The 26,709-nt window shown below is 40.5% G+C and overlaps 1 protein-coding gene across 9 annotated transcripts in view; it reads right to left on the bottom strand.

Moving 5' to 3' along the window:
- The window catches only part of VEPH1 (ventricular zone expressed PH domain containing 1), a 222,043-nt gene that overhangs the window by 115,540 nt on the left and 79,794 nt on the right, over positions 1-26,709 (bottom strand). For all 9 annotated transcript variants that reach the window (XM_061194530.1, XM_061194535.1, XM_061194533.1 and 6 more), the window contains exon 6: positions 21,998-22,207. In XM_061194530.1, coding sequence (XP_061050513.1) covers positions 21,998-22,207 — 210 coding nt within the window. The remainder of the gene's footprint in view (positions 1-21,997; positions 22,208-26,709) is intronic.

Below are 26,709 nucleotides of genomic sequence, written 5' to 3'. Positions count from 1 at the left end.
ACATATGAAACCAAGCCAACCTCACATCGTTTGTTCTGAAAACTTGGAGCATGCCCATGTACCTCACAGGGGTAACAGATGTGATTCTGGATTAGAAAGTGTGATGTTAGGGTAGGAAAGGGTTTAGGAGATTCTGATTTCTTTCTTGGCTCCACAATATTTCATCTCTGGAGGCCAGTGACTGCATTTTTCTGCTTTCAGTCATCCCACCGTGGGGACAGGGTCAGCAGCACCTGTGTGCCTTAATGGCAAGCCTGACCTCATCCCTTCTGACATAAATTGATTATTTAATATTAAAATAATAATAGCTGACCCACAGAGAACACTTAATCTAAGCACCAAACCTATTCTATACGATTTTTATGTATTTATTCATGCAATCCTCCCAATAATACTGTGATCACTGCCATTTTATAAGAAGGAAACTGAGGCACAGATGGAGGACTAACTCACTCAGGTCACACTGCCCCCCGTGTCTCTAAAGCTGTGTCTTCTCTGGCTATACTTCCATCCCTCCCGCCCCAAATCCGAAACCACCCTTGCACATATTTTCCCACTCCTTTTTCCTATCTCTTGTTCATCATCAGTTATAGGATCCTTTTCACTTTATTTTGATTTAGTGGTGTAAATATCATAAATACTCTGTAAATACAAAATAGACCAGCAGGTCTCAAACTTTTTGGTCTCAGGAACTTTTTACTGTCTTAAAAATTATAGAAGACACCAAAGAGTTTTTGTTCATCTGAGTTATATCTATTGATATTTACCATTTATTAAGTTAAATAAAAGAAATTTCAAAAAATGTCTGGAGACATTTTGGCTGTCACTGCTGGGGGTGTTAGGGGGGACAAGCTGGTAGTATCTACTGGGTAGAGGCTGGAGATGCTGCTAAACATCCTACAGTGCATAGGACAGCCCCCCGGAAACCAAATATCAAAATATTTGGCTCAAAATATCAATAGGGCCAACCTGAGTTAAGTGAAACTGGCTTTTTGTTTGTTTGGTTTCTTCCCTGCAAACACGTGGTGGTGAAGAAGACGATGAGTACATTTTGGTGCCACTGTCTTGATCTGTGCTGAGGCACTGGCAGTTTTACCCATCATCGCTTTTATCTTTTCAGTGAAAATGTCAACACGGTGAAAAAGGTCAATGATGTGTGAGTATCAGTGTGAAAATAGCTTGGACCTCGCAGATCCCCTGAAGGGGTCTCAGGGGTCCATGGACCGCACTGAGAATTGATGAACTAGAATCAAGGGTCAGCAAACTGTTTCTGTAAAGAATCAGAGAGTAAATATTTTTGGCTTTATGGGCCATGTGGTATCTGTTATGGGAAAACAGCTACAGACAATAAGTAAATGAACAGGTGTGGCTAGATTTGGCTCACAGGCAGTGATTTGCCTTGGTCATACCATTCATTTTTTTGTGTGTTGTTCATTTTGTTTGTAAAATACTGCTACTACTATCTCATAAAATGCCTCTGTTATTCTTCGTTAGGATAACAGAATGTAAATCAGAAAGCGGCCAAAAATGAAACTGTGGGTGCCTGGTTATGGTGATGATTGTTTCCCCCTATTAAGCATCCACTATGTCTCAGGTACTTGGCATCTGCTTCCTCACTTAATCCTCATGACAACCTTGCAAAATGGTAACAGGATGAAGATACTGATAAGAGGGCCAATCACTGGACCAAGATTACACTGGTAATAAGAGTCTTGGTAGCAGAGACAAGAGTGAATCAAGATCTGCCTGATTTCAGAGTTTGAATATTTCCACTTAGGCTAGGCTGAAAAAGATGGCTTAGTGCAGCCCTGTATGCTGCTACCTTCCTGTCTTCCACCCATAGCAGGTATCAGCAACTGATTTCAGCGTTCTCTGCTGAACTTTCCCAAGACCCTTTCTCAACGCTATGCTCCTTGTGAGAGGGTCTCAACCCTGGCTGTATGTTAGAATCACCTGGGAAGCTTTTAGAACAATTCTAATGCCCAATAATTCCCCTCTCCCCCACCCCCCAGTTTCTATTTAATTTCATTGTGATGGGTGGGGTCCAGGCAGAGGAATTTTTAAAACCTCCCAAGTAATTCTAATATAGAGCCAGGGCTGAGAATCACTAGTCTATATAGAGTCCCAAATCTCTGAAAGTTTGAGAATTTGCTGATTTTAGGAAATGTGGATTTGGTCCTAAAATCCACACTTTTCTCTCTGTCCTTTATCAATTTACAAAAGAGTTAAAGAAAATAATTTATTTTGCTGCCTGAATGAAAATATTTTATTTCCTGGGCATCTGTTATTCTTGCTTTTTTACTGGGCCATTTCATTGTTATTTTTTCATAATTCAACCCTTAGACGTCGCCACACACCAAAAAGACACTTGCAAGGGGCATTAGGAATGTAAATCAAATGAGCTTATTGTTAATGCTTTCTCAGTGAAGCTTTGCCAGGGACACCCCAGCCTTTACTTAGGAGCCCTCAGAAGCCTGAGCGGGGCCAGCAGTTGCTTGGTGGTGTATTTATTCCATGAGCCTCTTTCCTAATGATGGTGGGGTTACTAGCTTCAGAGCAAGAGTTGAAGGGTTAGTATGGGCCCCTCCTCCACCTCAATTCCCTGGCTTCAAGAAACTCTAGAGTAGGGGAGCCAACTCTTTCTGATTGGTCCTGGAATTTTCCTGGTTTTGTCATTGAAGGTCCCAAATCCTGGGAAACCCTTCAATCGAGGGCAAATTGGGACAGTTGGGCACCCTACTCTGGAGTCTGTGAGAAGGTGGGAAATTATTTCAGCTCAGAGAACTCTGCTAGACAGCCTCACACTGCTGGTGAATGTGATGATATATCACCGTCTGTCTCTCTATGTATATGTGTATGTGGGTGTGTGTGTGTTGTGTGTATGTGTGTGTTGTGTGTACAAAGAGTCGATTATTATTATTCATAGTAGCTATGTTCTATAAAGTCACTTCGAACACTGAATTAGCAAATACTGAAGCATTGCTTCTAGAGCAAATATAGGGGTAGGTTCCTGAAAGTCTCCGGTCACACATTTTCATCAACTGATCAATACATAACCTTGTTTTACGTGTGTTTCTATCTAAAGATGTCTTCAGATGAATGGATAAAGAAGATGTGGTACATATATACAATGGAATATTACTCACCCATAAAAAGGAACGAAATTGGGTCATTTGTAGAGACATGGATGGGCTTAGAGACTGTCATACAGAGTGAAGTAAGTCAGAAAGAGAAAAACAAACATTGTATATTAATGCATATGTGTGGAATCTAGAAAAATGGTACAGATGAACTGGTTTGCAAGGCAGAAATAGAGACACATGTAGAGAACAAATGTATGGACACCAAGGGGGGAAAGCCGGAGGTGGTGGTGGTGGGATGAATTAGGAGATTGGGATTGACAAATATACACTAATATGCATAAAATAGATAATTAATAAGGACCTGCTATATAAAAAAAATAATAAAGTAAAATTCAAAAGAAAAAAAATAAAGATGTCTTAATTGATACAGATCATTAATTCATTAAAATTGAACTTACAGCTAACAGCGCTATGACTCATGCTTGAATGCAGCCTACATAACACACGAATTTTCTCCATAAGGTGTATCACAGCCTTCTCACACTTGGGAACACTAGAGAGCACTTCAGCACTAAACTTGTGGACACTTTAAGCAATGAAATCACCAACAAAGAGCACAAAGATTAGACTGTGGCACTAAATAGACCACGAGAAGAACAGACACTTGTTTACAGAGAGAGGGGAACTGAAACAAGAAGGCAGAGCATTGCCTTGTTCAACCCCAGCTGGGAACCTGTGCAGTGGGCACTATTCCGTGCATGTCTGTGAGTGACCTCACAAGCACCTTGAGTATTGATTCGGGGTTACAAACACAATTTAGAGACTAGGGTGAATTTTGTGAATATAAAATCAGTGAGGTCGATAGAAAGATAGATAGATAGATATCAATAGATAGACAGATAGACACGTAGATAGGTGGATCGATTAATCAATCTTGGATCTTTGTGGACCTCCTATAAAACAAAATTATCTTCTTTTACCTTCTGGTCAGAATTGAAAGATATTCCAAACTGCTGGGCCTGACTTTCCATTAAGCCATCAGGAATGTGAGCTCAGCTTAACCAGGTCATATGGAGTTTGGTTTGAGTTTAAGTCTCCAGCTCATCTTGCCAGTTTCTTTCCTTCTGCTTTTCACCACAGGCAGATTCTCTCCTTGCCTTTAAACTAATTGAAACGTTCTTTCCTTAATAAGTTACTATATATCCGAATCCACATGTGCTCTGTTTTTCACCCACATATTAATTCTTTTCCCCATCACAGATGGATTTGTATATATGACCCAACTTGGGTGTGCAGATTGAAGGCTGGCGACAGCCATTTGCTTTTTGCTTGCAACTCAATTGTTTTTTGTTTTTTAATTTTAACAAAACAACCTCAAAACTTATTTAACAATTGGTAAAACTTCAGGGAAAAATAGATCAATGAATATTTGTAGTTGGAGATTTTAATATACTTCTCTCAAAATTGATAGTTAAAGCAAGTAACACACAAGTAGATATATCAAAGACCTAACCATATAATTAATACATTTGAGCTATTAGAAATATTTTTTCAATCCTGAACTAAGTAGGATGCACATTCTTGTACACCTGAATTGAACACAATATTGTAAATCAACTTCAAAAAAATAGTATGCACATTCTCTTTGAGTATGACTGGAACAGCAACTCAGTTATTTACAGTAGAATATGAAAAACATGGTAACATGACATATTCTAAAAATCCTTCTTTTCCTTTTTTGATTCTTCACACACACAAAAAAAAAAAGGAAAAAAAGATGTTAGAATAATGCCATTCTTTTTAAAAAAAAAGGATCCATTTGGTTTGGAACACTGAATGAAGCTCTTCCTGAATGAGAATTGTAATTATGAGAAAGCCAAAGGAGAAAATTATCTGTAAATCCTTTTTTAATAGATTCTGATATGCTCGGTAAGACATTTATGAAGTGGTGTTCATGTTGGAGATACTGAGATATGCCTTCTTCTCGGAGCTATCTGTGGCTGGGGGTTGTTGCCATTTTAAAAGACCACCCCTAAAATCGTTTTCTCTTCTTCCATCTCCTTTAGCAACCCAGTTTCCATTAGAAACAGATGTCTTCCATTAGGGCAGACTGTTGGCTACTGGAAGCCCTTCCTCCCCTTCTCTTCCTTGTACCCTCCCACACGTCTTTAAACCAATTCAAACGTCACCTCTTCTGTAAAGTCCTCCTGAACTCTTCCAGCCAAAGTTGCTTGCACCTATCTCTGTGTTCCTCAGACCTCTGGCTGTATCTTCATGAGAGCCCTGACATCTGTGCCTGCAATTTCTGTGTCACTGTCACCTTTCCCGGTGTGCCCCTCAAAGGCCGGGCATGTCACGTTCACCTTTGTACCTTCGGTGCTTAATGTGTTGCCTGACATAAAGTTTATTATTGAAAATCACCACCAACACCCCAACACTCCTGACACGGCTCTGGAACCATGAGGTGGGGAAACCTCATGCTTTTCAGCAAAATAGGATTTGTTAAATCTTCCTACCTCCTTTTGGGGAATGGCTGTACTGATAGATTTTTTTGGTATGGCTGGACTTATGTTAAGAAAAACTTGAGGTGATTTTGGGCTTGGTGTTTTTATTAGCTGTATAACTTTGAGCATCTTATTTAACCACTTTGAGCCTCAGTTTCTTCATCTATAAATTGGAGCTAGCAATTCAGTGGCAGATAATTTTGCTTGCCTATCAATAGTCATATCTCATCCTATCACCTTCTTTCTTATTGGTAAAATCTCCATCCTGCCATAATGTGAAAATGACAGCTATTCAATTCCTCAGCCTATTCCTACTCAGGGGACGGGTATATGAGCTTATCCTGGGCATTTGGACTTGAGGTGAAGTTTTCTGGGATGAGAGATTGATGGAAAAGGTTTTTCTCCCAAATAAGAAGAGAGACATGGAAGGACACATGCCTTTTCTTTAATCAGACGTTGCTGTGTCTACATCATGTGCTGCTGCCTGGATCTGTGGCAGCCACCTTACAAGCATGAGGGGACATACTTATGGGGCCAAGTCAATATACTGGGGAGGTGGAGAGAAAGAGCCTTGTCACCAAGGGTTTTTGATGACATTTTGGAATTTTTGAAGGGACTTGGACCCATCAAGTCTTGCAAACTTCTTAAATGAGATAATAAATATTCTTATTATTGAAGCTGGCTTTAGTTTGATATGCTATTAATAAACTCAGCTGACACAAATTCTTCAAGACTTTGTTATGAGGAATAATGAAATAATACCTATAAAAGACCTGGCATAGAGCAAATGGTTTTAAAAAATGGTAGCAATCAATTGTTATTACAAGTATTATTCTTAATAAGATGTGATTATACTGGAAATATCTATGAGTTAAAAAGTAAGCCATTTAGTAGAGGCCTATTGTTTTATTATATTATTGTTGTCAATGCCAGCCATACTATTTGGCACATAGTAAATGTTTAATGTTTTTTTTGACATTATGGAATATGTGCTGCACATGAAAGAATATGTATAAACATATTTAAGTAATGAAACAGAACATTGGCAATACCATTGAAAGCACTGGTGTGCCCCTCCCTTGTGCTTCTCTCTTTCTCTCTCTGAGTACCTCCCTTGCAGAGAAATCAATATCAGGTTTTAAAAGTCATTTTTAAACAGTGGGAGTCCCTTTGAAACATGTAAAGTTTTACTTACTGGTGATGTATGACTCCTGGTCCTAGTCTACTGGAAGACTTTTGGTCCCTCCTATTCTGTTGTCTGTTCAGAGTTTGAGATATTAACCTTTAAAATAAAATTTTAAAGATTCTATTGACTGATGAGTTTATAGTCACTCTTTTTAGAAATTCCAAATGACTGAGTCCAGTTCATTAGAGACCTGCTTTTCTGTTGGATTTAGCTGGTCTGTCTGTGTAACGTGCAAAGTTTCTCCATCCCAGCCCCTGCTCAGGCCTCTCTGAACCGCACCCACCCTGAAGATTTATAGCTCTTTCTGAGACACCTTCTAGCAGCAGCCTAAGTTGTTCCACTGCCTAAAATTTCCCCTTGAAACAATGAGTGTTTGGCTTTCCAGAGGCTTCCTTTACTGCTTGGAAAGTAGAATTGGTGAGTAAGACACTAGCAGGGCAAACAAAAAGAGTATTGGCTGTTTGAGTTGTTGATAAGTGTGAGAGATTTTCTTTGGATACATATTCCCAGAGGAAGTTCCACCCTCAGAGAACAGAAAGGTGGCAGTCCCATGGAAAGCCCTCCCAGCTGAGCAGAAGTGGGTGGTGGTGTGGTGGTCACAGAGTGTGCTCAGAAGCTCCTTCCTGTGTTTGAATCCTGGCACTGCCACCAGGCAGTCATGGACCTTGGGCAAGTCACTTAACTCTCCATGGCTCAGTTAATAAAACAGATTAATGGGCCCGCCTCATACAGTGGTTGTGAAGATTCAGTGAGTTAAAAACAAAGCATTCAGAACAATGCCTGGCACAGGGAAATGCCAAGTAAATGTTAGCTATTATTGTTTCAGTGTCGAAAATCCTAAATGTAAATGCAGACATATCTAACTTATCACCAAAACTAAAATAAGCTGTCTCAGAAGCCATATATCCCCTTAATTTTTCTGAGTTAACTTATTTTGTGAATTGATAAAGGTTTGGAAGTTCTAGAAATGTCCAAAACCCCAATACTTGCTCAGTAAGCAAATATGGGCCACTGTTTCAGTAACCTGCGAGAAGGTTTACCTAGAAGTGAAATTTGCTCAACATTTTACCAAGAAAGCCTATTTCTCTTTTTAAAAATGTCACATGATTATGTCAAAAGACTATATAATTTAAGGTTTTCTTAGTGACTTGAATCCTCATGATCTATCAATAGCTAGATCTTTTTCTCTTTGCAATTATTTCCCAGTCTTTCTCAATTTTTTCCTGTATCTGAAGCAAAAATATTCTACAGTTATAACATTTTCAATCCCACAAAAAGTCACTGTTATTGAAGTAGACAAGGCAGTAATGGTCCAGTAAAATAAAGTCATCCAGTAATCTATAAATTCCAAGATAATTGTACAGTTAATAAATTTTACTCTTTAAAAATTATGCTACCCCCAGACAAGGATATGCTCTTCTAGCCTGAAAATACTAGCACAAAAATATACGCAAAATGCTTGCACAGTAAGTAGGCATCAAATGCTGTTAGTTTATCATGTTCAAAAGCTAAGATTCGATATTTTTTTAAAAATAGAACATTGAGAGAGCAAGCTGCCTGAAATCCTTTTTTGTGGAACGAAGTAGAGAATATATAAACAAAAACATTGTTAATGTCTCCTTAGGCAGATAATCCTCCAATTTTGAGCTGATTTTTAAAATAGCATTCCAAAAAGTCATATTCCTCAATTCTTTCTTCTATCCTCTGATCATGCCTCAATTTTCTTTATATCAGCTTGGAGTTTATTGAACATATTTTTCTTCCCATTGATAAACAAAGCTCTATTATAATTTAAACAGATTTACATATTCTAAATGATCATTTAATCCAATGTAAAGGGAATAAGTTCCCATCCTTCCTTATTATTTTTGATTTAGTTTGCATGATTTCAGGAACACACAGTTTCTGTGGACACATGGGAGAGTAATAAATCATGCCTAGTAAAACAATACTGCTTAGGCAAAACAATTAAAAAATATAAGTCCCAGTAATAAAATTTAAGAAGCAGCTGATGAAAACAGATGTATCCTTTGTTTTGAATGAACCTCAAATTTTGTAACATGGCAAAAATTAAGGATCTACTGGACTCAGTTCAACTTTGTGCATTTGGCACAGAATGCTAAAGTAAACCCCGCCCTTGTAAAAAAACAAAACAAAAAAATACAAGGTATAATTTTTGTACTTATAAAGCAATTATGGCTTTTATTTAAATGTGGAACTTACTATGTCTTCCTCAAAGAGAGGTTTCAATGAAGTTGACTTAGGATTTAAAGTAGAAATCAGAGAATGTGAAAGGTAGCTTACTTTTATGTCTTGCTATTTGAGACAACAATGTAACCAAATAAATTATGTTTTTAGTATGATTGATTTTTTTAAAGGCCAGAAAACTAAGACTATTTTTCCCTAAATAGCATTTGGTGTGGCCACATTTATGTCTGAAAACCCAAATCTCTCTTCATTTGTGCTGAGAGTTTATTTCCCAGCATCTTTTCTTTGCATTGACCCCCAAATACTTACAGACCTTAAAGCTTGTAGAAATCTATCTAATTTGAGCTTTGAACATAGTGTTATTTTGTGGGTTGATAAAGGATTTAGAGGTTCTACAGTTCGGATTTACTCTCTAAAAACTGGGGGCTTGGGAACTTAGCCTTTTAAAGGTAAATCTTTTGTGTGGGCTCAACGACTCAGAATGAATTATACGGAGCCAGAATTTCTTCTCCCACCACACCATGGTCCCCTCATGTAAATGACCTCTCATTGATTATCCCCAACAATGGTTCCACTATTTCTTTTGCTTCAATTAAGGAAACTTTTTGAAAGACCATTGGGGATTTTAGCATTGAAACACTTCTAGAGAACTCAAAGAAGCAGCCCATCTTTAACTACACAATATCTGTTTTGCAAATGTGGTATAATCACAGAATGATAGAAAAAAGTAACCACAGGTCTTCTGGCCCAATCATGGAAACCATTTTGAAGAAAGTTGCTTATTACGGGTCCAAAAAGAAAGAAAAGAAATAGGAAGAAAGAAAAATGAAAGGAAGAAAGAAAGAGAAATTGTGTTTGAACCTTTTGCCAGGAAAAAAAGAAAAAGTGCTTTGTGGTCATTAGAAAAGGAACAATATGGTAAGATTTAACTCAGTTGAACTATACATCAGCTACAATTGAACTTAACATACTTTACTCATTACATTACATAATTTACTCATTATACAATTAAATACAAGATGCCTATCTTTCTTTGCACCTACTTACTTTCAAAAAAATATCGCCAGGACGTTTTATTCATGGTAGCTGAGATGTAACTCCCAAAATACAAGTTAGACAGAAATACTTGGATAAATATTATTTCATTACTTATAGGGGAGAATGAAATGGAAAAATGCAGTCTGCAAATGTGACCCTGCCTGAGATTGTTGATTTCCTTAGCTAGGATAGTTTAAGTTTTTTTGCTACTTGCCCCCTATCCCGCCAATGCTCCCCTTTCTCGTTCCTGGATTTTGCCTTGGGTTAATTATTTCTGGTCTCATAGCAACTATGTTTTCATTGTGAACTGCCTGACTGCTTGCTGGAGGTCAGCAGGGCATAAATAAATAAGTAAATCAAAATATGCAAACAAACTGCAGTTAATAGGATGGGGGTTTGAAGGTATGTCTGGCTGGCCAGGATGTGCTCAGAAGAGAAGGTCTGACATGTAGTAGCTTGGAGGAAAATATTACTTTCTAAATTGCTTTCCACTCACTTGTGAGCTCACCTTTATGTAAACAGTGGAAATAAAGCAGAACAGTGTTTTAGGATTTTTACATAAGGTTGTGTTGAGATCTTGAATGGACTCATGTTTTGTCTTACTCTATTTGGGCTTCTGTAACAAAATATCACACACTGGGTGGCTTGTAAACAACAAACATTTATTTCTCACAGTTTTGGAGACTGCAAAGTCCAAGATCATGGTGTTGGCAGATTTGGTTTTTGGTTCCATGGAAGAAGGGGGCAAAGGAGCTCTCTGGAAACTCTTTAATAAGGGCACTAATCCTGTACATGAGGGCTCCACCCTCAGGACCTAATCACCTCCCAAAGGCTCCACCTCCTAATACCATCACCTTAAGGTTAGGTTTCAACATAGGAATTGTGGGGATGGCCGTGCACATTTTGACCATAGCACGATTTAATCTTGCCATTCCTCAGCAGAATAATAGAAGAGTCACCTCATTGTATCCATTGTTTCCATTTTATCTACTGTATGGGATATTAAAATCTATGCATTTAGCCTTTAAGGTAATTCTCACTTTCCAAAGTGGAGGAAGGTAGAATATTTCCTTCAGGAAATCTTTGTAACTTCCCATTTCCTCCCACTATCCTCCTTCCCTGACAATTAGTTTGTACTTACCAATCATGAAGGAGAAAGAGTTGGTCACCAAATAATGCTGAGGAATGTGGAGCTATCATAGAGAAGGTGGGCTCTGGGAAGTGTTTTGAAGGAGGAAAGGAACATTTGATTGAGATAGGGACCACCGTCACAGAAAATGCTACATACAGCTGAAGGAAGTTTGTCTTCAAAGAAGAAGGCAGTAGAAGGAAGAGCCAGAGAAAATGTAGACATCAATAGGAGCTTAGTATAATCCAGGGATTTCTAAAATCAACCATACTAAGTAAATAAAGATTTCAGTAATGGGAGATAGTTAAGAAAGTGTTTGTTTTCCACTTCTCTGGGTGAATTGCCAGATATTTGAAACTCTACGGGATCTACATAGTGCTGAAGTTGGGAAATCTACAGTTCTGAAAACATTTTCCAGACATCTTAAATTTACTAATCTTAAATAACAACTATTTCTTTATCTACTCTAGATTTATTTATTACTTAACAAGGAATAAATTGATGTCAAGATACCCTTCTCAGTGTAATTTCTTTTGTGTTATATACATGTAGATAACAAGACTCATGCTGGTTAATGCTAAGAACTGTAACATGAACATTTCAGTGTGACAGTCCATTGCTGATCAGCCAACTGTCAGATACATCTTTTCTTAGGGGCTGTGAACCAGCACCAAGTTCCCCATTCCTATTCACTACAAAATAAAATCAGGCTTACAGTTTTTGATAAATAAGGCAGAGAGCTGAAATGTTAATATCAGCTCAAATAGTATAGTTATGGCTATGCAACAAAATTTATCTACTTTCAAGTGCTCTCCTCATATTTTTTGAGAGTACAATTATTAAAAAAACCTTTACATCATGGTGATACCATCTCTGTGTCAAATCCTGCTAGGGGTTTTGGGGATGCTTCCAGATCCTGGTTGAAAGATGATGAATTGAGTAACAAGGAAAAAAAAAAAAAAACTTAAGCAATAGGAAAATCTTGTATGTATCCCCTATGTTATTTAAAACTGTTAATTAGGAACACTCTCCCCCCATCCTCCCCCCATTGCCACCTCATTTTCCATAGGAATGGGGATGGGGTGAGGAATTCTAGGAATGTTATACAGGAAGCGTCAAAGCCCAGTGAAGGATCATTTCTAAGTGAAGAAAAACCAAAGCCCCTTCCAACAACACAAGAGCTGTATTTTATTTAACTTTGCACTCTCTACAGTGCCTTGCACACATCAGATGTGTGATAAATGCTCAGAAACTGTATAATAAATAATGCTTGATGTTCCCTGGGTTTCTGTTTACCCTAACATTGCCAAAGATGATCATTTTTAAAGGTTATTGATTTATTTACATTGAAACAAATGGGTCTTACAAAGAAACCTGCGGGGGTATGGCTGTGTGTGTCTATAAACATACATGAATCATGCATGCATATACATACGTGGGCATGCTCAGACCCCCGGGGGGATCCTATAGCAGATAAGCCCTGTGGGGCCTGGATCCTTGAGACCAGTGCCTCTTACACTTTCATGTGCACACACATCACCTGGGGATCTTGTTAACTTGTAGATTCTGATTCAAGTTCCCAGTGGTGCCCAAAGCTGGGGACCACACTTTGACCACCACACAGAAAGGAGACCAGCAGAACCTGAAAACCAGTAGCCACCACCCATGACTGGAACCCAATGTCTGTAATGTTCCTGGTCTTCCTCACGACCTGCCATGTCATCAGCTGCCGTCTACTAGTACAAGACCTGTACTAGTGTCCAGTCAAGTTCCAGTCTCTATGTAACAGCTGGTCAGCAAGTATTTGTGGCCCACATGCTAGGAGACACAAATACAGTTGCAGTGCAGGGATGAGCAGTGCAGGGAAACAAGGAAATGTAAGGTATAGTGTGCCCTCTTTCAGAGGGCTTAGAGTGGGTTGGGAGTGTGTGGATTCATACACCAAGCGAATAGAAGGCAAATGCAACCAGAAGAAAGTCAGGTGCAGACTCCACATTACAGCTGTACACTCTCACATGCTCAGAGCAGGGAAGATGGTGATGGCCTGGGAAGGTATGGAAATGACATTTTCTTGGATTGGGCTCCCCAGAAACAGACTCTCAGATGATTTATGTGCAAATCATCTATTTGGAAACTGCAGCAGATGAGTACAGGAGGCGAAGAGTGAGGCAGAGAAGGGAAACAGCTCGGAAGGGATGCCAGGAGATTCTGGGGAAAGGGTTACTTCATTCAAGGGGTGACAGAGTTGGGGTAAAAATACGCCCATCATTGGTTGAAGGCTGCTAGTGGGGCTGGGGGTGATATTCGTCACATATCCATCCTGCCATGCATGTCAGCAGGGTGGCTGGTAAAGTTGGGGAAAACCACAGACTCAGAAATGCAGATGCTGGCAGTTGAAGGGAAGCAGGAGAGAGATGGGCCCCTGGGGCAAATGGTTTGAGTTCGTTCCCTGTGGACAGATACTCCGAGAAGGGAATAACAGGACAATTGAGAGAGGAGGCTGGGCCCTGCCCAGATAGAAGATAAGAGACCCCATATTCCTCATTCTCAAAGTCAGGAGACCTCCCCAGCTACACATGCAGAGAAAGGCTCCTTGGAGGTCAAAAGGGGAGTGATACCAAGTGGCCAAACCTACACATAGGCCTCTTCAGTGGACTCCACCTTGGCTAAGAGATGTGCGCGCACACATGGGAAAATCCTGAGCTATACCAAATACGGACTCTGAACCAGGCAGATCAAAATGATTGGCCAAAGGAAACCCGGAAGAAATGCCCCATAAAAGTGATTCAAACTGCCACGAGGGCATGACTCTCTGAGCCTGCCCGTGTGTCTATCCGCACGTACTGTACTCATTTTTCTCCTAATAAATACTTTACTTGTTTCACTACTTTCCGTCTTTGTGGGAATTCTTTTTCTGCAAAGCCATAGGGCCAGGGCCTTGTCACTGACCACTGGTCTAGTGGCTAGGATCCGGTGCTCTCACGGCCGCAACCCGACCTCAGTCACTGGCCAGGAACCAAAACCCTGCTTCAAGCCGCTGCAGGCCGAGGGCACCAGAGATGAGAAGGAGCTGGCTTACGCTGAAGTGATTTAAGTCTAAGGGCTGCGGGCAGAGCAAGGTCTGTGCTGCAGCCTTAAGAGAGCATCAGGATTTGAGCTGGAATTAGCAACTGCTTTATCCTCCCAACCCACCTGCTGCCAGTGCCAAGTTGTCCTTTCCGATGAATCCAGGGTTCATTTACATCTTAAGCTCAAGCCTAGAAGGGCAGTCACTAAGTGGAAACTTTATGCTTTCGGTGGGGCAAGCACAGGCCTGCTTCCTCGCAGACACTGGTGTAAGAAAGGCAGAAGTCCCCTCTGAAAAGAGGAGACGAGGTCTGTGGGGACCAGGCTGACCATCCTTGGGGTTCAATCCTGAGGGGTGACTGGTCAAGCAGAGGCCCCTTCTAGGCCTTGCCAAGCTCTCCCCTCACAGAGGCACTGAGAGCCCCTTGTGGATTTGGTCGGTTGGCCTAAATTACAGTTGATAATTACAAGACATGGTTGAAAATTGCTGCAACATGTAACTTTTGTAACCATTACTATCCTACATTTGTAACTATTTGTGGGGACTGTTTGTCCTTTTACCAGGCTCTTTAGTTTCTGGGGAACTCTGAGGTACACAGTATTCATTTGCTTGTCTACACAATAAAGGGAAACAAAATACTGTTCCCAGGTGACCTGGACACCAGTGTTAAATAAGTTTGGAGAGAGAAGGTAGAAAACAGGAACTGTCTGCTAATCAATGAGGAGTTTCCATCATCTGGAACCAGTCTACCATCCAGCCTCATCCCTCTCCCCTCCCTCCATTATCCAAGCACTTGAAACTCTTCATGGTTTCCAGAAGGTTTTCCCCCAGCTGCTTGCCATTGCACCTGTTGTGTCCTCCCATGAATACTTTCCTCCTCCTCCCCTGACATAATCCTATCATACAACAAGCCTCACTTAGAACACGCTTCCAAACTCAGCCACACAAGGTGAGTTGTTTCCTTCTTGATCCAGTTCAGAAATCAGTAGTAACAGGCACCAAGTTAAACTCTAATCATCTGTTTGTACATCTCTCTTGCCCCCCATTCACTGTGAGCCCCTCTAGGGCAGGGACCATGTCTTTCTCCTCTCTGTGTTCCCATCACCACCAGCACTGGGGCTGGCACCCAGAAAGAATCAGCGACTCAACCCTATATCATTGAGGGATGCTATGGAAAATCAGCTCTGTTATGTGAAAGCATATCTTGTATATACTTAAAGTTTTTTTTGTTTTCTTTACACTTTGCGAGAGACTTATTAATGTCATTTACAGTTAGCATGTACCCTTTTTACAATATAAAAAACAATAAAGCTATTTGGCATTTTGGAAAAAAGAATCTTCCCCGATGATGACAATTCTGTAGTATGAAGTAGCTGCCGGCTGGCACCAACCAAGGCTTCCCCAAAGACACTGAACCTACCAAAGTTTTAACTAAATTCCCCACCCTTGGGGAAATTGTGGTTTTAAAGTCACAGGTCCTTCCTCTTGTGGAATGGCCCCTAGAGCCTTTAGTCTTGATTTCCAAGTTAAAGATGCATAGCATCCATCCAGCTCCTATTTTGCAGGATGTTTTTCCACACAGTCAGGATGAGGACAGTAATGTGGTTCTCAGTTGCCTTTGTCATTCCTTTCCTTTTCCTCCTGAAAGCGTTTTTGTGGAAGGCCTGCCGGATGTCACAGAAACGCGACCTGGGCAAGCTGTGTGTCACTTCTCTACTTGAAAAGTGTCCAAGACTCTGAGCCCAGAGAGGATGTCATAAACACACCCTGGTGCTTGGCCAGCATATTCCAGCCAGTTAGGAAAACAAGGCAGAGGGCACAGGATTTCACACCCAACCTGGCAGTGGCCGCACTCGGAGGGCATGCCATTTGATTCTTCACAGGTGCAAACTGCTGGTCTCCAGCTAAGGAAAACAACTGGCCGTAGCATCCTTCCACGTACTATGAGATCACGTGCAAAGAGCAGTTTAGGGCATCTCTGTTTCCGCCACATAGGTTGGCTGCCTTGCGGGTCTGGCATAGGGCGGGGGAAACACAGCTATGGAGAGTGTGCTCCGTAGTAGTGTGTGCCTTCTAATGAGATGAGGTCCTGGTGAGGATGGGACTATTAAACTAAAATTGCTTCAGTTCGTTTATTTGAGACTTAGGTAGATGGCAGAACACATGAATGCAATTTGTCCTCTCAAAAAAGTCAAAGCCATTCCTAAAGAAGTCTCTTTTGCATGTGGACCCACATTAGGAAAGAGGGTTGTAATAACTGCAATGCCCAACCAAGGGGGCTGAGACCACTTGCACAGCTAATGAGTGAAGAAAATGATGAAAAAAATAAAGCCTCTGGAATTGAAGCATTCTACTTCAGTTCTTCATGGGCGAGAAAAGTCAATCTGGCCTGGATTTAATTTAAACCACTTCAGATTTAGTTAATGAGAGTTTTTTAAAAAATTGCTGCAAACTTATTTGAGCTGTTTTTATACGTGGGGAGCTGGGGACCACCTGCCCTTTATGGAAAGCAATGCACTTCCAGTGCCCCCAAGAAAACAAGGCTTATTTTAAATTATAAAAATTTTTACAAAATGTAGCTTTATTATTGTTTTTGTTACTTTTATTCCCCTCAGGAATGGCGGTCTACTATATAAATATAACGCAGATATACATTCCACTCTGAGAAAAAAAATTTATATATACCAGTTATTTCCTAACAAGGAAAGAAGATACAGCCAGTCCCGCTTTATACCTTTGATGGTACATGCAGTACCTCATTCCTTTTATTTCTGTCCTTATTTTGACTTGTCCCCCACATACCAATCCATTCAGTCTCTTTCCCTGAGGCACACCATTTACCTGTTCCTGTCTTCCCTGATTTCAGTCTGTTTGGCTTAAGTTTCAGTCTGTATCCAAATAAATGCAATGAGAAAGCCTTGGGCACCACTGAGGAAGGAATAAATTGCTGATATTTATCGAATGTTTACCATTTGCCACAAACTGTTCTCCATGGTTTAACTCATTAAATTCTCACAACAAAACTATTCCTATTTTACAGATGAGGAAACTGAATCAAGAGAGGTGATGTAACTTGCTCAAGGCCACACAGTGAGTGAGGATTCAAACCAAGGCGGTCTGACTCTTAAGACCACCCTCTTAGCCACCACATTACACTGTATGGATGTCCCCACGGGCAGCAAGATCATTCATGCAATGCGTCCTTACACAGACGTATCCTATAGGTGGTGATCACCGCTCAGTCTACAGTGGTGAATGTTCCTCCTGGGAGCTGTACTTCAACCGGTTTGCTGCCTGCTGAGCTCTCATATATAAAAACCTCTTTTCTTTCTTTCTTTTTTTTTTTTTAAGATTTTATTTTTTGATGTGGACCATTTAAAAAGTCTTTATTGAATTTGTTACAATATTGCTTCTGTTTTATGTTTTGTTTTTTTGGCCATGAAGCATGTGGGATCTTAGCTCCCCGACCAGGGATCGAACCCCCACCCCCTGCATTTGAAGGCAAAGTCTTAACCACTGGACCACCAGGGAAGTCACTGAAAACCTCTTTTCATGATCCACTCGACATCATTTTTCTCTGATGTCACCTACCAAGAGCCAGGATCTTTTGGAATCACAGATAGACATGGCTCATCATATGCTTTCTGGTTAATAACGTCAGGTCCGCTGTCCAATTTATTGGACAATTTATTACTGAACATACCACAGAAGTGGGGTGAATCCTGGCATTATGAAGAGCCAGCTGTGTCCCTTACTGGACAGGGCCAAGGAAGGTACACCTCAGAGGCAACCACTCATCAGTTACCCTAGAAGTGCATAGATTTCTCTGCCCTTTGGTCCTTCTAGTTTCACTCTCCATCCAACATATATACTTTGGATGCCAAAACACACCTGAAAATTGCCTGTGAGTCACCGTACAGCCTCCTATAGTGACACAAGCACCATGGCTATTAAGCACAGTTTCATTTCAAATTTGGGCAAAAAAAGATCCCTGAGGTAATTTGGGAGATAGAGAAAATAAGTATCTATAGGGTGTTATTTTTTGTTTTATAGATACAACTTTCCTCCGCTGGGTTTACACCAGCAGATGGGAAGATTGTGACTGCTATCAGCTGCTGAAAACGGTTTGCCCACCCCGATGGGTGCTGATTTGAAAGAAAGGCACACGTGGTATGGTTCCCCATAGCCAGCCCTGCAGTTCCTACACCTGGCTTTATGCAGGCACAGAAGGTGGGGCAGAAGTCAATTAATAACATGTGTGATTGATTCCAGGCTGACTCCACCCCTGAGGCTATCCTGGGCCTGACAGCCCTACATCCCCTGGAGACTCCCTCTTCCTCTTAAGGATCAAACAATGCAGTTTGCTGGAAGGCAGGCAACAAGGGAGGGATCAACAGTAGGCTCCAATCAGTCACAGACTGCGCATCTCAGAAGTTGAAGCAAGATACTCAAATCGCATTGGCTTTTCTGCATTTCCAAAATCTTTTAAAATCCTAGCAACAAAAATCATCTGATACTTGGAACCCCTGAATACATCTGAAAATTTTACTCTGGTGTCAAAGAGAAAAAAATTTTAATTAAGTCAATTTTTAGATGAGACTGGGAAATTTTTAGATGCGACTGAGAAAGAGGATCCTAGGGCCTGAGATCACTAGGGTCCTGTGGCTGTCTCATCATTAACACCCTAAACATCTCCATGTCTCATGTCCGTTTATGTCACATAGACCAAGCTCTCCACACAGAAAACAGCTGGGCCTTTTTAGGGCAAAGTTCCTGCTGTTCTCTTTTCATTGCAATGTCCTCCTCCATAGGGAGCCAGGAGCCCATACTTGACTCCTGCCCTCATACCCACCTGGCAATGTACTTCAGTAACTCTCTGTTTCCTTCTGCAAAGAGGCTGGAGAGAAATAACCATACACATATATCTTGCCTATTGGTTTTGGTCTTTAGGAATATGGCTCCCCAAATTTTTAGAACATTGAACAGGTTTACTCAAATTAAGCAGTTAATAGCTGCTTAGACTACTAATTCTTGGGACATCTGAATTTTAGCATTCTTAAAACTAAAAGGACTTTCAAAGGCTGATATTTTAGGCATTATTTCTGAGTAAAGGATCCTGACTAACATTTATAGGTAATTGTGTCAGTCTGATCTTAAATGAAATGGAATAATGGAATCCAAGAATATCAGAGCCAGAAGGGCGGTAATCCAGTGTAAAGACATTATTTATTTTTGAGGAGAGAAAAGAGACCCAGAGAAACGAATGACTTGATGAACTGCAACAGAGACATTCTTTGTCCCCTGTCATTCTTTCTGTCCTTCTCTTTTGATTAGCTGGGCATATGGCCACCTAAATCCAGACTAGATGTTCCAGCCTCCCTTGCAGCTAGGTATGGTCATCTGCAGCTTTGTTTTATTTAGCCAATGGGCTATAAACAGTAGGTTGTGTTTGACTGTCTGGAAGAGTTCTTCTCCCCTTTCCCCTTCCTACTGGCTGAAATGTTGACTTGATGGGTGGAGAGGAGTAGCCTTCTTGGACCATGAGATAGAAGCCCTGTGCTCTTTGGTGTGCTCAAGGATAGGAGAGCAACAAAGGAGAAGGGGCCTGGGTTTCTGAAACATGGAGTTCTAGACTGACTGCCTTCTAGACTTCTTCATGTGCAAGGGAAATAGATGTGTATCTTTGTTTAAACCATTGTTGTTTTGAATTTTTGTGTTACTCTTGACCACATCTAAACTGCTATATCAGTAGTCTGGAAAAGTTTTAATTGATTAGCATGACTTGACGGAGGAGGGCAGGATGGGTGATGGACAAGGCCTGATTGATTCTTAGTCTAAAAGATAAAATGCTTTAAATATGTTATGTCAAGGGATCTCAAATACTGATCCACAAAATGCTGCATCAGAATTACCCTGGCAGACGTGGGGGAGGGGTGTCCCATAAATCCAGATTCATGGGTCCCTTTCCTGGAGGTTTTCATTTAGTAGGTATTCTATGGGGTCCAAGAACTTATTTTGTTAAAAAAGTTCCTAATATAGTCCTGATATCCAGATACATTTGGAAAAGTATTTGATCTAAAATTGCTCTCTGCTGAGGAGGTGAATCAGAAGCATTAGAAAAAATTTTTTTCTCTCCCAAACATAGATGCCTACATGGGCACATGAGAATGAGAGATAGAGATAGAGATAGAGAGAGACAGAGACAGAGAGAGAGAGATGACAGAGACAGAGACAAGAAAATATTCTGATATTCTGAATTTTGAAATAAGTGATCCCTCAGGCTCTTTGAACCCTCCTCACCTTCTCTCTGTACTCTCCTGGAGTCACATAAATGTCACCTAATAGTCCATTGTCTCTCAAGTTAGCCTTAGTTCAGATAAACCTACAGTGGCTAGTGTTTTTTGTTTGTTTTGTTTTGCTTTGTTTACAGATTACATTTTCTATGGGAGGTGTAGTCACTTTCAATGTGCATTACTACATATTAATGAATCATAAATGTATCTGTGACAAAAAGAACTACCACTTAAAGATTCCAAGGCCTTGCACATCAGAGGTTAAATTTTTTGGTGCATGCAAAAATTCGCAATGTCAGCAGATTCAGTCAAACAGCTGTTGGTTACAGTTGGCCTAAAAGCACTTGGGCATAACAGCAGGTTCTCCTGGCAGCAAAGGCGATGGGCACAGAAACTGTTACCAGAAGGCAGATCATGGCAGGCAGGAGACATTCCAAACAGCACTGAACGGAAAGGGATTATACTAAGCAGCACGTCAGTACCGAGTAATCCTTTTACAAGAGCCACTGTCATATTCATAAATACACACTGCTTGGGAGACCAGTTCTCCCACCTTCTTCTGGGAAACTAGAGGAGTAAGGCCCTCAACCAGGAGGAAGCCTGGCATTCACCAGGCTCTCCACAAATCTCAGCAGAAATCAAACAAAACAGATTGCTAAACTTGGTGAACTATGAAATCTCTTTTAAGAGTTGTACAATTTTATATTTATCTAATAGGAAACTACAGTATAGGTAAGTGGGTGAAAGTAAAAGCTTTCCTCTACCAATTATATATTTGCTTTTATTTTTAAAAGATAAAAATCCTAAATCCCAATATGAAATCATCAGACAGACATGCATGTGTGTGCATACATGCATGCACACACCCTTCAGAACTTTAATTTCTGGAAATTCTTTCTTAGTTGCCTAATCCCCACAAGCTCTGGTGGCATCCTGTTGTCCCTTCTGAAAGATTTTATTATGCAAATATTTAGACTAGGACTTTTAAACATCCATGAACGTTTATTGCACTCTCCCAAATAACATCATGCAGAGGGCTCAAAACATATTGAGTCCAGGCACTTATTGACAGGATAGCTATGGGTTCTCATTAATAGGCAGTCTCTGAGACCTAACTCTGTGTTTACTGATGGTCTCCTGATTGACCAGAATTGCAACCAGAAATGAGATGAAACTCTTTTACTGGTTGTTGTTATTATAAAGTGGTCTTGAATCTGTTATAGTGCTCTTTCCATTGTAACCCTTCGCCTTCCTCAGTGACACTCCAGCAATGAAATCCTCACTTCCTGAACCTTCCACATAACCCTGCTACAATGTGCCCTTGATCCAGAGGCTGCTGTCCATGCAAAAAAAAAAAAAAAAAAAAAAAGAGAGAGAGAAAGAAACAAAACTCTCAGAAGTCTCAGGACAAATTTGTAGGTCGTAGAGCTCCTATGGATTAAGTGCCAATGGAATTTACGGAAATGGAGAGAAAAAAACCCATACTTACTTCATCCACGTGCCCAACAGCTCCATAGATTCTCGCCATGTGTCCAATGAGGTAGGGGAATCTCTCAGCAATCTCTTTCAGCACTGGAAGAAAACTGTTCAAAGCCACTGGCTCATAGCCTGCTATCTCTATGAGGATGCTTAGGATGACGTCGTTATGGGTCGAATCCTTCAAATGCCCGATTAGGAAAGGAATACACTTCTGAACCACCTACAGAAAGAAAGGAGAAGAAGAGGGAAGAAAGAGAAACAAAGAGGAAATTAATTAAGTCAGAATCAATCTAATATTTTTTGTATTCAATCTGAACTCAACACATTCTGAGATTATTACTCTTGTTGGAACTCAAACAAATCTCCCAAGTCTGAAATTTTAAATTTACAATAAAATTTCAGAGGCTTCAGTTCCTTTTGCTTCCTCTTTAAATCTGCACTCTGCCATTGAAGAGTAAAGGCTGCAAAATGCTTAAATGCTTCTATTCGTAAGTCAAGTTTTGATGTGTTATGTCCTTATCGGTAGTGTTACATTTCCTCCAAACCACCCTGAAAGCTTCAATTTTTTATTTTTATTTTATTTTTGGTGCTCATATACAATAGAGTTTTCCTAAAGACTCACGGAAAACATTATCAAGTAGTGTTCTCAGAAATTGGTTGTGCTGTCCATTATCAACTGTGCTGCATATATTGAGAAGAATGAATTTGACCACTAATTAAATTGAATCGAAAAGCATAGATGGCATTAAAAATATTTACTGAATACCTACTATGTACCCAGAACACCTAGAGATTCCTAGAAGTTAGGATACTGGCCAAAATTTTTAACATGGCCTACATACTCAGTCCCTACTTGCCTACTCCTTAGACATCATCTTGGACACAACCACCTTGCTCTCTCAACTTTAGTAACAATGGCATTTTTTTCTCTCTCAAATTCCTCTCACCATAGGACCTGTGCACATATTATTCCCTCTCTGTAATAAGGTCTTCTCCACTACCTCATTTCATCAGTTAACTCCTAATTATCCATAGACTATCAGAGAGTTTCAATTTAAAGGACAATATAAGTATGTAAGAGATCCTTGACGATGACTTTAATCAGAGCCTTCAAACTGGAGAAATATGGTGTGGAAATATTTAATAATAAAAGTAAGAAAGCAGGAAAGAGCTCTTCCATTTTCTTCAATTTTCCATTTGGATCACAAAAATGTAATACGATAAAAAATTATTAAAGTAAAATAATTTCTACCATATTCTCAATATCCTAATCTTTCTTTCTTAATTTTTAATGCTTTTATCAATATAAAGATGCAATAATTTGTATTAAGGAGAATGTGACTTATTTGTGGAATAAAGTCTCTATGTTAACACACAGACACATTGCATACTGATGATTTAATGAATTGTTTTGTCTGCTAAAATAAAAGAATTAGAAAGGACAACCTGTGGAAAACTGAACAAAGAAGTACAAACTATTTACCCATCCATACTTCTACTACGCTTATTTCTTTTGTTTGTTGTTGGTTTGCTGTTTTGGTAAGGGAGATTTGAAATGTAGATTCCAGTATTAAAACTGAATCTGATGCACAGCTCAATCTGCTGAACTCACCCCCTGCCCAAAACCTGCTTTTCCCACCTCTCTAGCCCCAAGTGTCTTCTTTCCCCATAAATGACACAATCATCTGACTGCTCAAGCCAGCAGTCTGGGAATCCCTCTTGACAACTGTTTTTCCCTTATCAGCAGCTTCATCCAAGCAATCACCAAGTCCTATTGATTCCACCCCCCAAGTATCCCACAGATGGGTCCACTTCCCTCCATGTCCATTCATCTATCCATTCATTCATTCACAAATATTTATGGAGTCCTTCCCATTTGCAAGGTACTATTCTAGGTGCTGGAGTTAATGTTTCTAACAAGTCTGACAGGTTCCTGCCTTCATGGAATAATTCACTGTCTAGTAAAGGAGATACTTAGTAAAACAAATAGTGACAAAAGAAATACGTAATTATAAGTTTTAATAAATGTCACATAGGGAAAATACAGGGTGCTGTGAGACACAGTCCCAGGGCCCTGATTTACACTGGGGGTCAGGGAAGTCCTCTCAGCAGGGACATTTAAGCTGAGACACTGATCTAGTCACCCTGCACTTGGGTTATTCCAACAGTCTCCTAACTGTTCTCCCTGCCTTCAGTCTTGTCCATCCAATACCTTCTCGACCTTGTGGCCACAATGGTGACCCTCTCCTGCTTAAAACACTTCACTAATTTCTCATTGCTCTCAAGCCAGAGGTTCACTATACCTTTTCTGAACTGACTCCTATCCATCTTCTAGACTTAGCTCCTTACCCACCTATTCCACTGTCTCCCCATCCAGATCCCATCACATAACACACTTCCACCATGTTGGATTTTTAAAAAATGTTCTTGACCTGCTAAGTTTTCTCTTGTGTCTGGAATTTTACTCATGTGATCCATTCTGCCTGTAGTTCTTATTGCCCCAAATTTGCTGGATAACTCCTTATCATTCTTGAGGCTTCAGATTAGCTATTATTTCCCTTAAAAGATCTTCCTCAACTCCTCTTCTCTTCCCCTCTCAGTCTCATGTCCCTGCTAAAGCTCCTACCCTCACACTTCCTTCTCATTGCTGTTCTAGTGTCTGCGTTGCAGACTGATTGAAATCTCTACAAGGTCAAGAATCATTTCCATTTGGTACCTATGAATGTATACTCAATGCCTAGCACAGAGTCTGGCCTGAAAGTGAGTCAATAAATATTTAAGGAACAAATAAAAGGCAGATCTAAATGATTTTATAGGGTAGTTTTTGGATAACCCCACCTCCCACCCCACACCATAGTACTTGAGTAGTTGTACATAATGTTTAAACATATATACTACCATGTGTCATATACAACATAACTAATAAGGACATAAAAGAAGATAATTTTGAGATCACTAGGATCATCCTGTGTATAAATTTAAACTTGATATTCGTATCCAGTACTTGCGGAGAAAAGGACAGGGCTAGTTTCTGGTAAATGGCACATATGAATGAACAGTTCAGTAAAGGCTGCCTGTGCATTGGGGTCGACCGTATGTCCTTTGAGAGAAACTATGAGAGGTCCCTGGCACCTATGGCAGAAGTGTCAGCCAGCTGCTTCGGGTCAGGGCAGCATACTTAACCTGAGGCTTTTAGAAATGGAAAACGCTTACACATTTCCTGCCCCATTCTACAGAATTCCATTTCCTAGTCCTTACTCTTCATGTCCTATTCCTGGAACACCAAGGTCTCTGTGACACGTGCTTCCAGTCATGACAATTTTATTTAAACTCCAGCCATACATCCCAAGCCTATAAAGAAAATTTTAAAAGGAAAAGAAAGAAAAGGGGAAAGGAAGAAAGAAAAAAGAAGAAAGGCAGGCAGGCAGGCTCAGGCAAATATATACTCCTGGGCAGAGTTGAATCCATAGAAGGAGCAAAGAAAAGAGAAGCCCTGAATAATGTGAATAATAATAAAATGTGAATAATGTGAATGAATAAAGGCAGATATTTCTTGAAGTTTATCACTCACATTTAAGGGAAGTGGTGCTTTGGGCTTTAGATATTCTTGGATAAGGAGAAATTATATTTTCCAAACACAGGGCATTTCCTTAGATTGGTCTCTTCATGGTGCCTCATTGGAGCCGTTTCATAACTCAGAGAAAGCCTTCTTTGGCTGAGAGCAGAGTAGCCACTAAGGTAACATAGATGGCTGGCAAAGAGCAAGCTAACACAGCCTTTGTTTAGGCCACAAGCCCCACACCATGGACTCTGAAAGAGCTTCCAAACTGACCTCTTAGCCTCAAGTCTTTTCCCCTCTCTTCAGCCTCCTCACTGCCTAAAACTTCATCTGCTTATGTCAAAGATTTCCCATGGTGCATGGCCGGAATCCCAATGCCACGGCATTCCAGGGTCTTCACTGATGGGTATATCTGCTGCCTCTTCCTCCGTGAACCCTTTGAGCCAGCAACATGCCACTGACCACCCACAGTGGCTTGAATACGGAGAAAACTCATACTTTCAAAGCTGATCTCAAATAGCTCTACTTCTGGGAAGCCTTCCCTCCAGCCTGCTCTAACATACACAGAACCTGAAGCTAGAGAACAAGGGAGGCCCCCAGACCACACACTGAAATATTCTGCAGTCTTATACAGTGTTTTATCTTCTTACCTGACACATACACCTTTATAACAATCTGGGAGGCTTGATTTGAATTTAGAATTTTTGGCCCCTGTAGAGGGAACAGGAAGAAATGACCCTTAGTCCCCATCTCTTGCCCCTCCCTTCTCTTCCTACCCCTGGCTTTGCCCTCAAGGAGTCTCCTATGCATATATGTGGATACCCCAGCCCACATATGCTGCCTCTCAGACCTATGGGGTCACACTGTTGGCATAGCCTGTGCTTGGGAAAACAGGCCCAGGGACCAGGCCTTACATCCTGGAAGCAGGATGGAGACTTACAGGAAAGGGATTCCAAGGTCCCAGTTATCTGGACTATGTCTAGTAGACAGGGAAGTGCATGGGAACTGGGGGCACAGGCAGAGGAGGGCCAACCGGAACAGTATAAAGCAAGTAGCCCAGGGAAGGGTCCTATCCCTGACTTTTCTGGTCCTTCCTGAGCAGAATTAATCACTGCCTTTTCTGTCTCCCAGAGCAGCCTGCTGACAAGTTTAGCATCTTGTCA

This window comes from Eubalaena glacialis, chromosome 6 (assembly GCF_028564815.1).
Source record: "Eubalaena glacialis isolate mEubGla1 chromosome 6, mEubGla1.1.hap2.+ XY, whole genome shotgun sequence".
Classification (NCBI taxonomy): domain Eukaryota; kingdom Metazoa; phylum Chordata; class Mammalia; order Artiodactyla; family Balaenidae; genus Eubalaena; species Eubalaena glacialis.
Note: the sequence above shows the minus strand (reverse complement) of the source record. Positions and strands in the feature narration are given on the sequence as shown.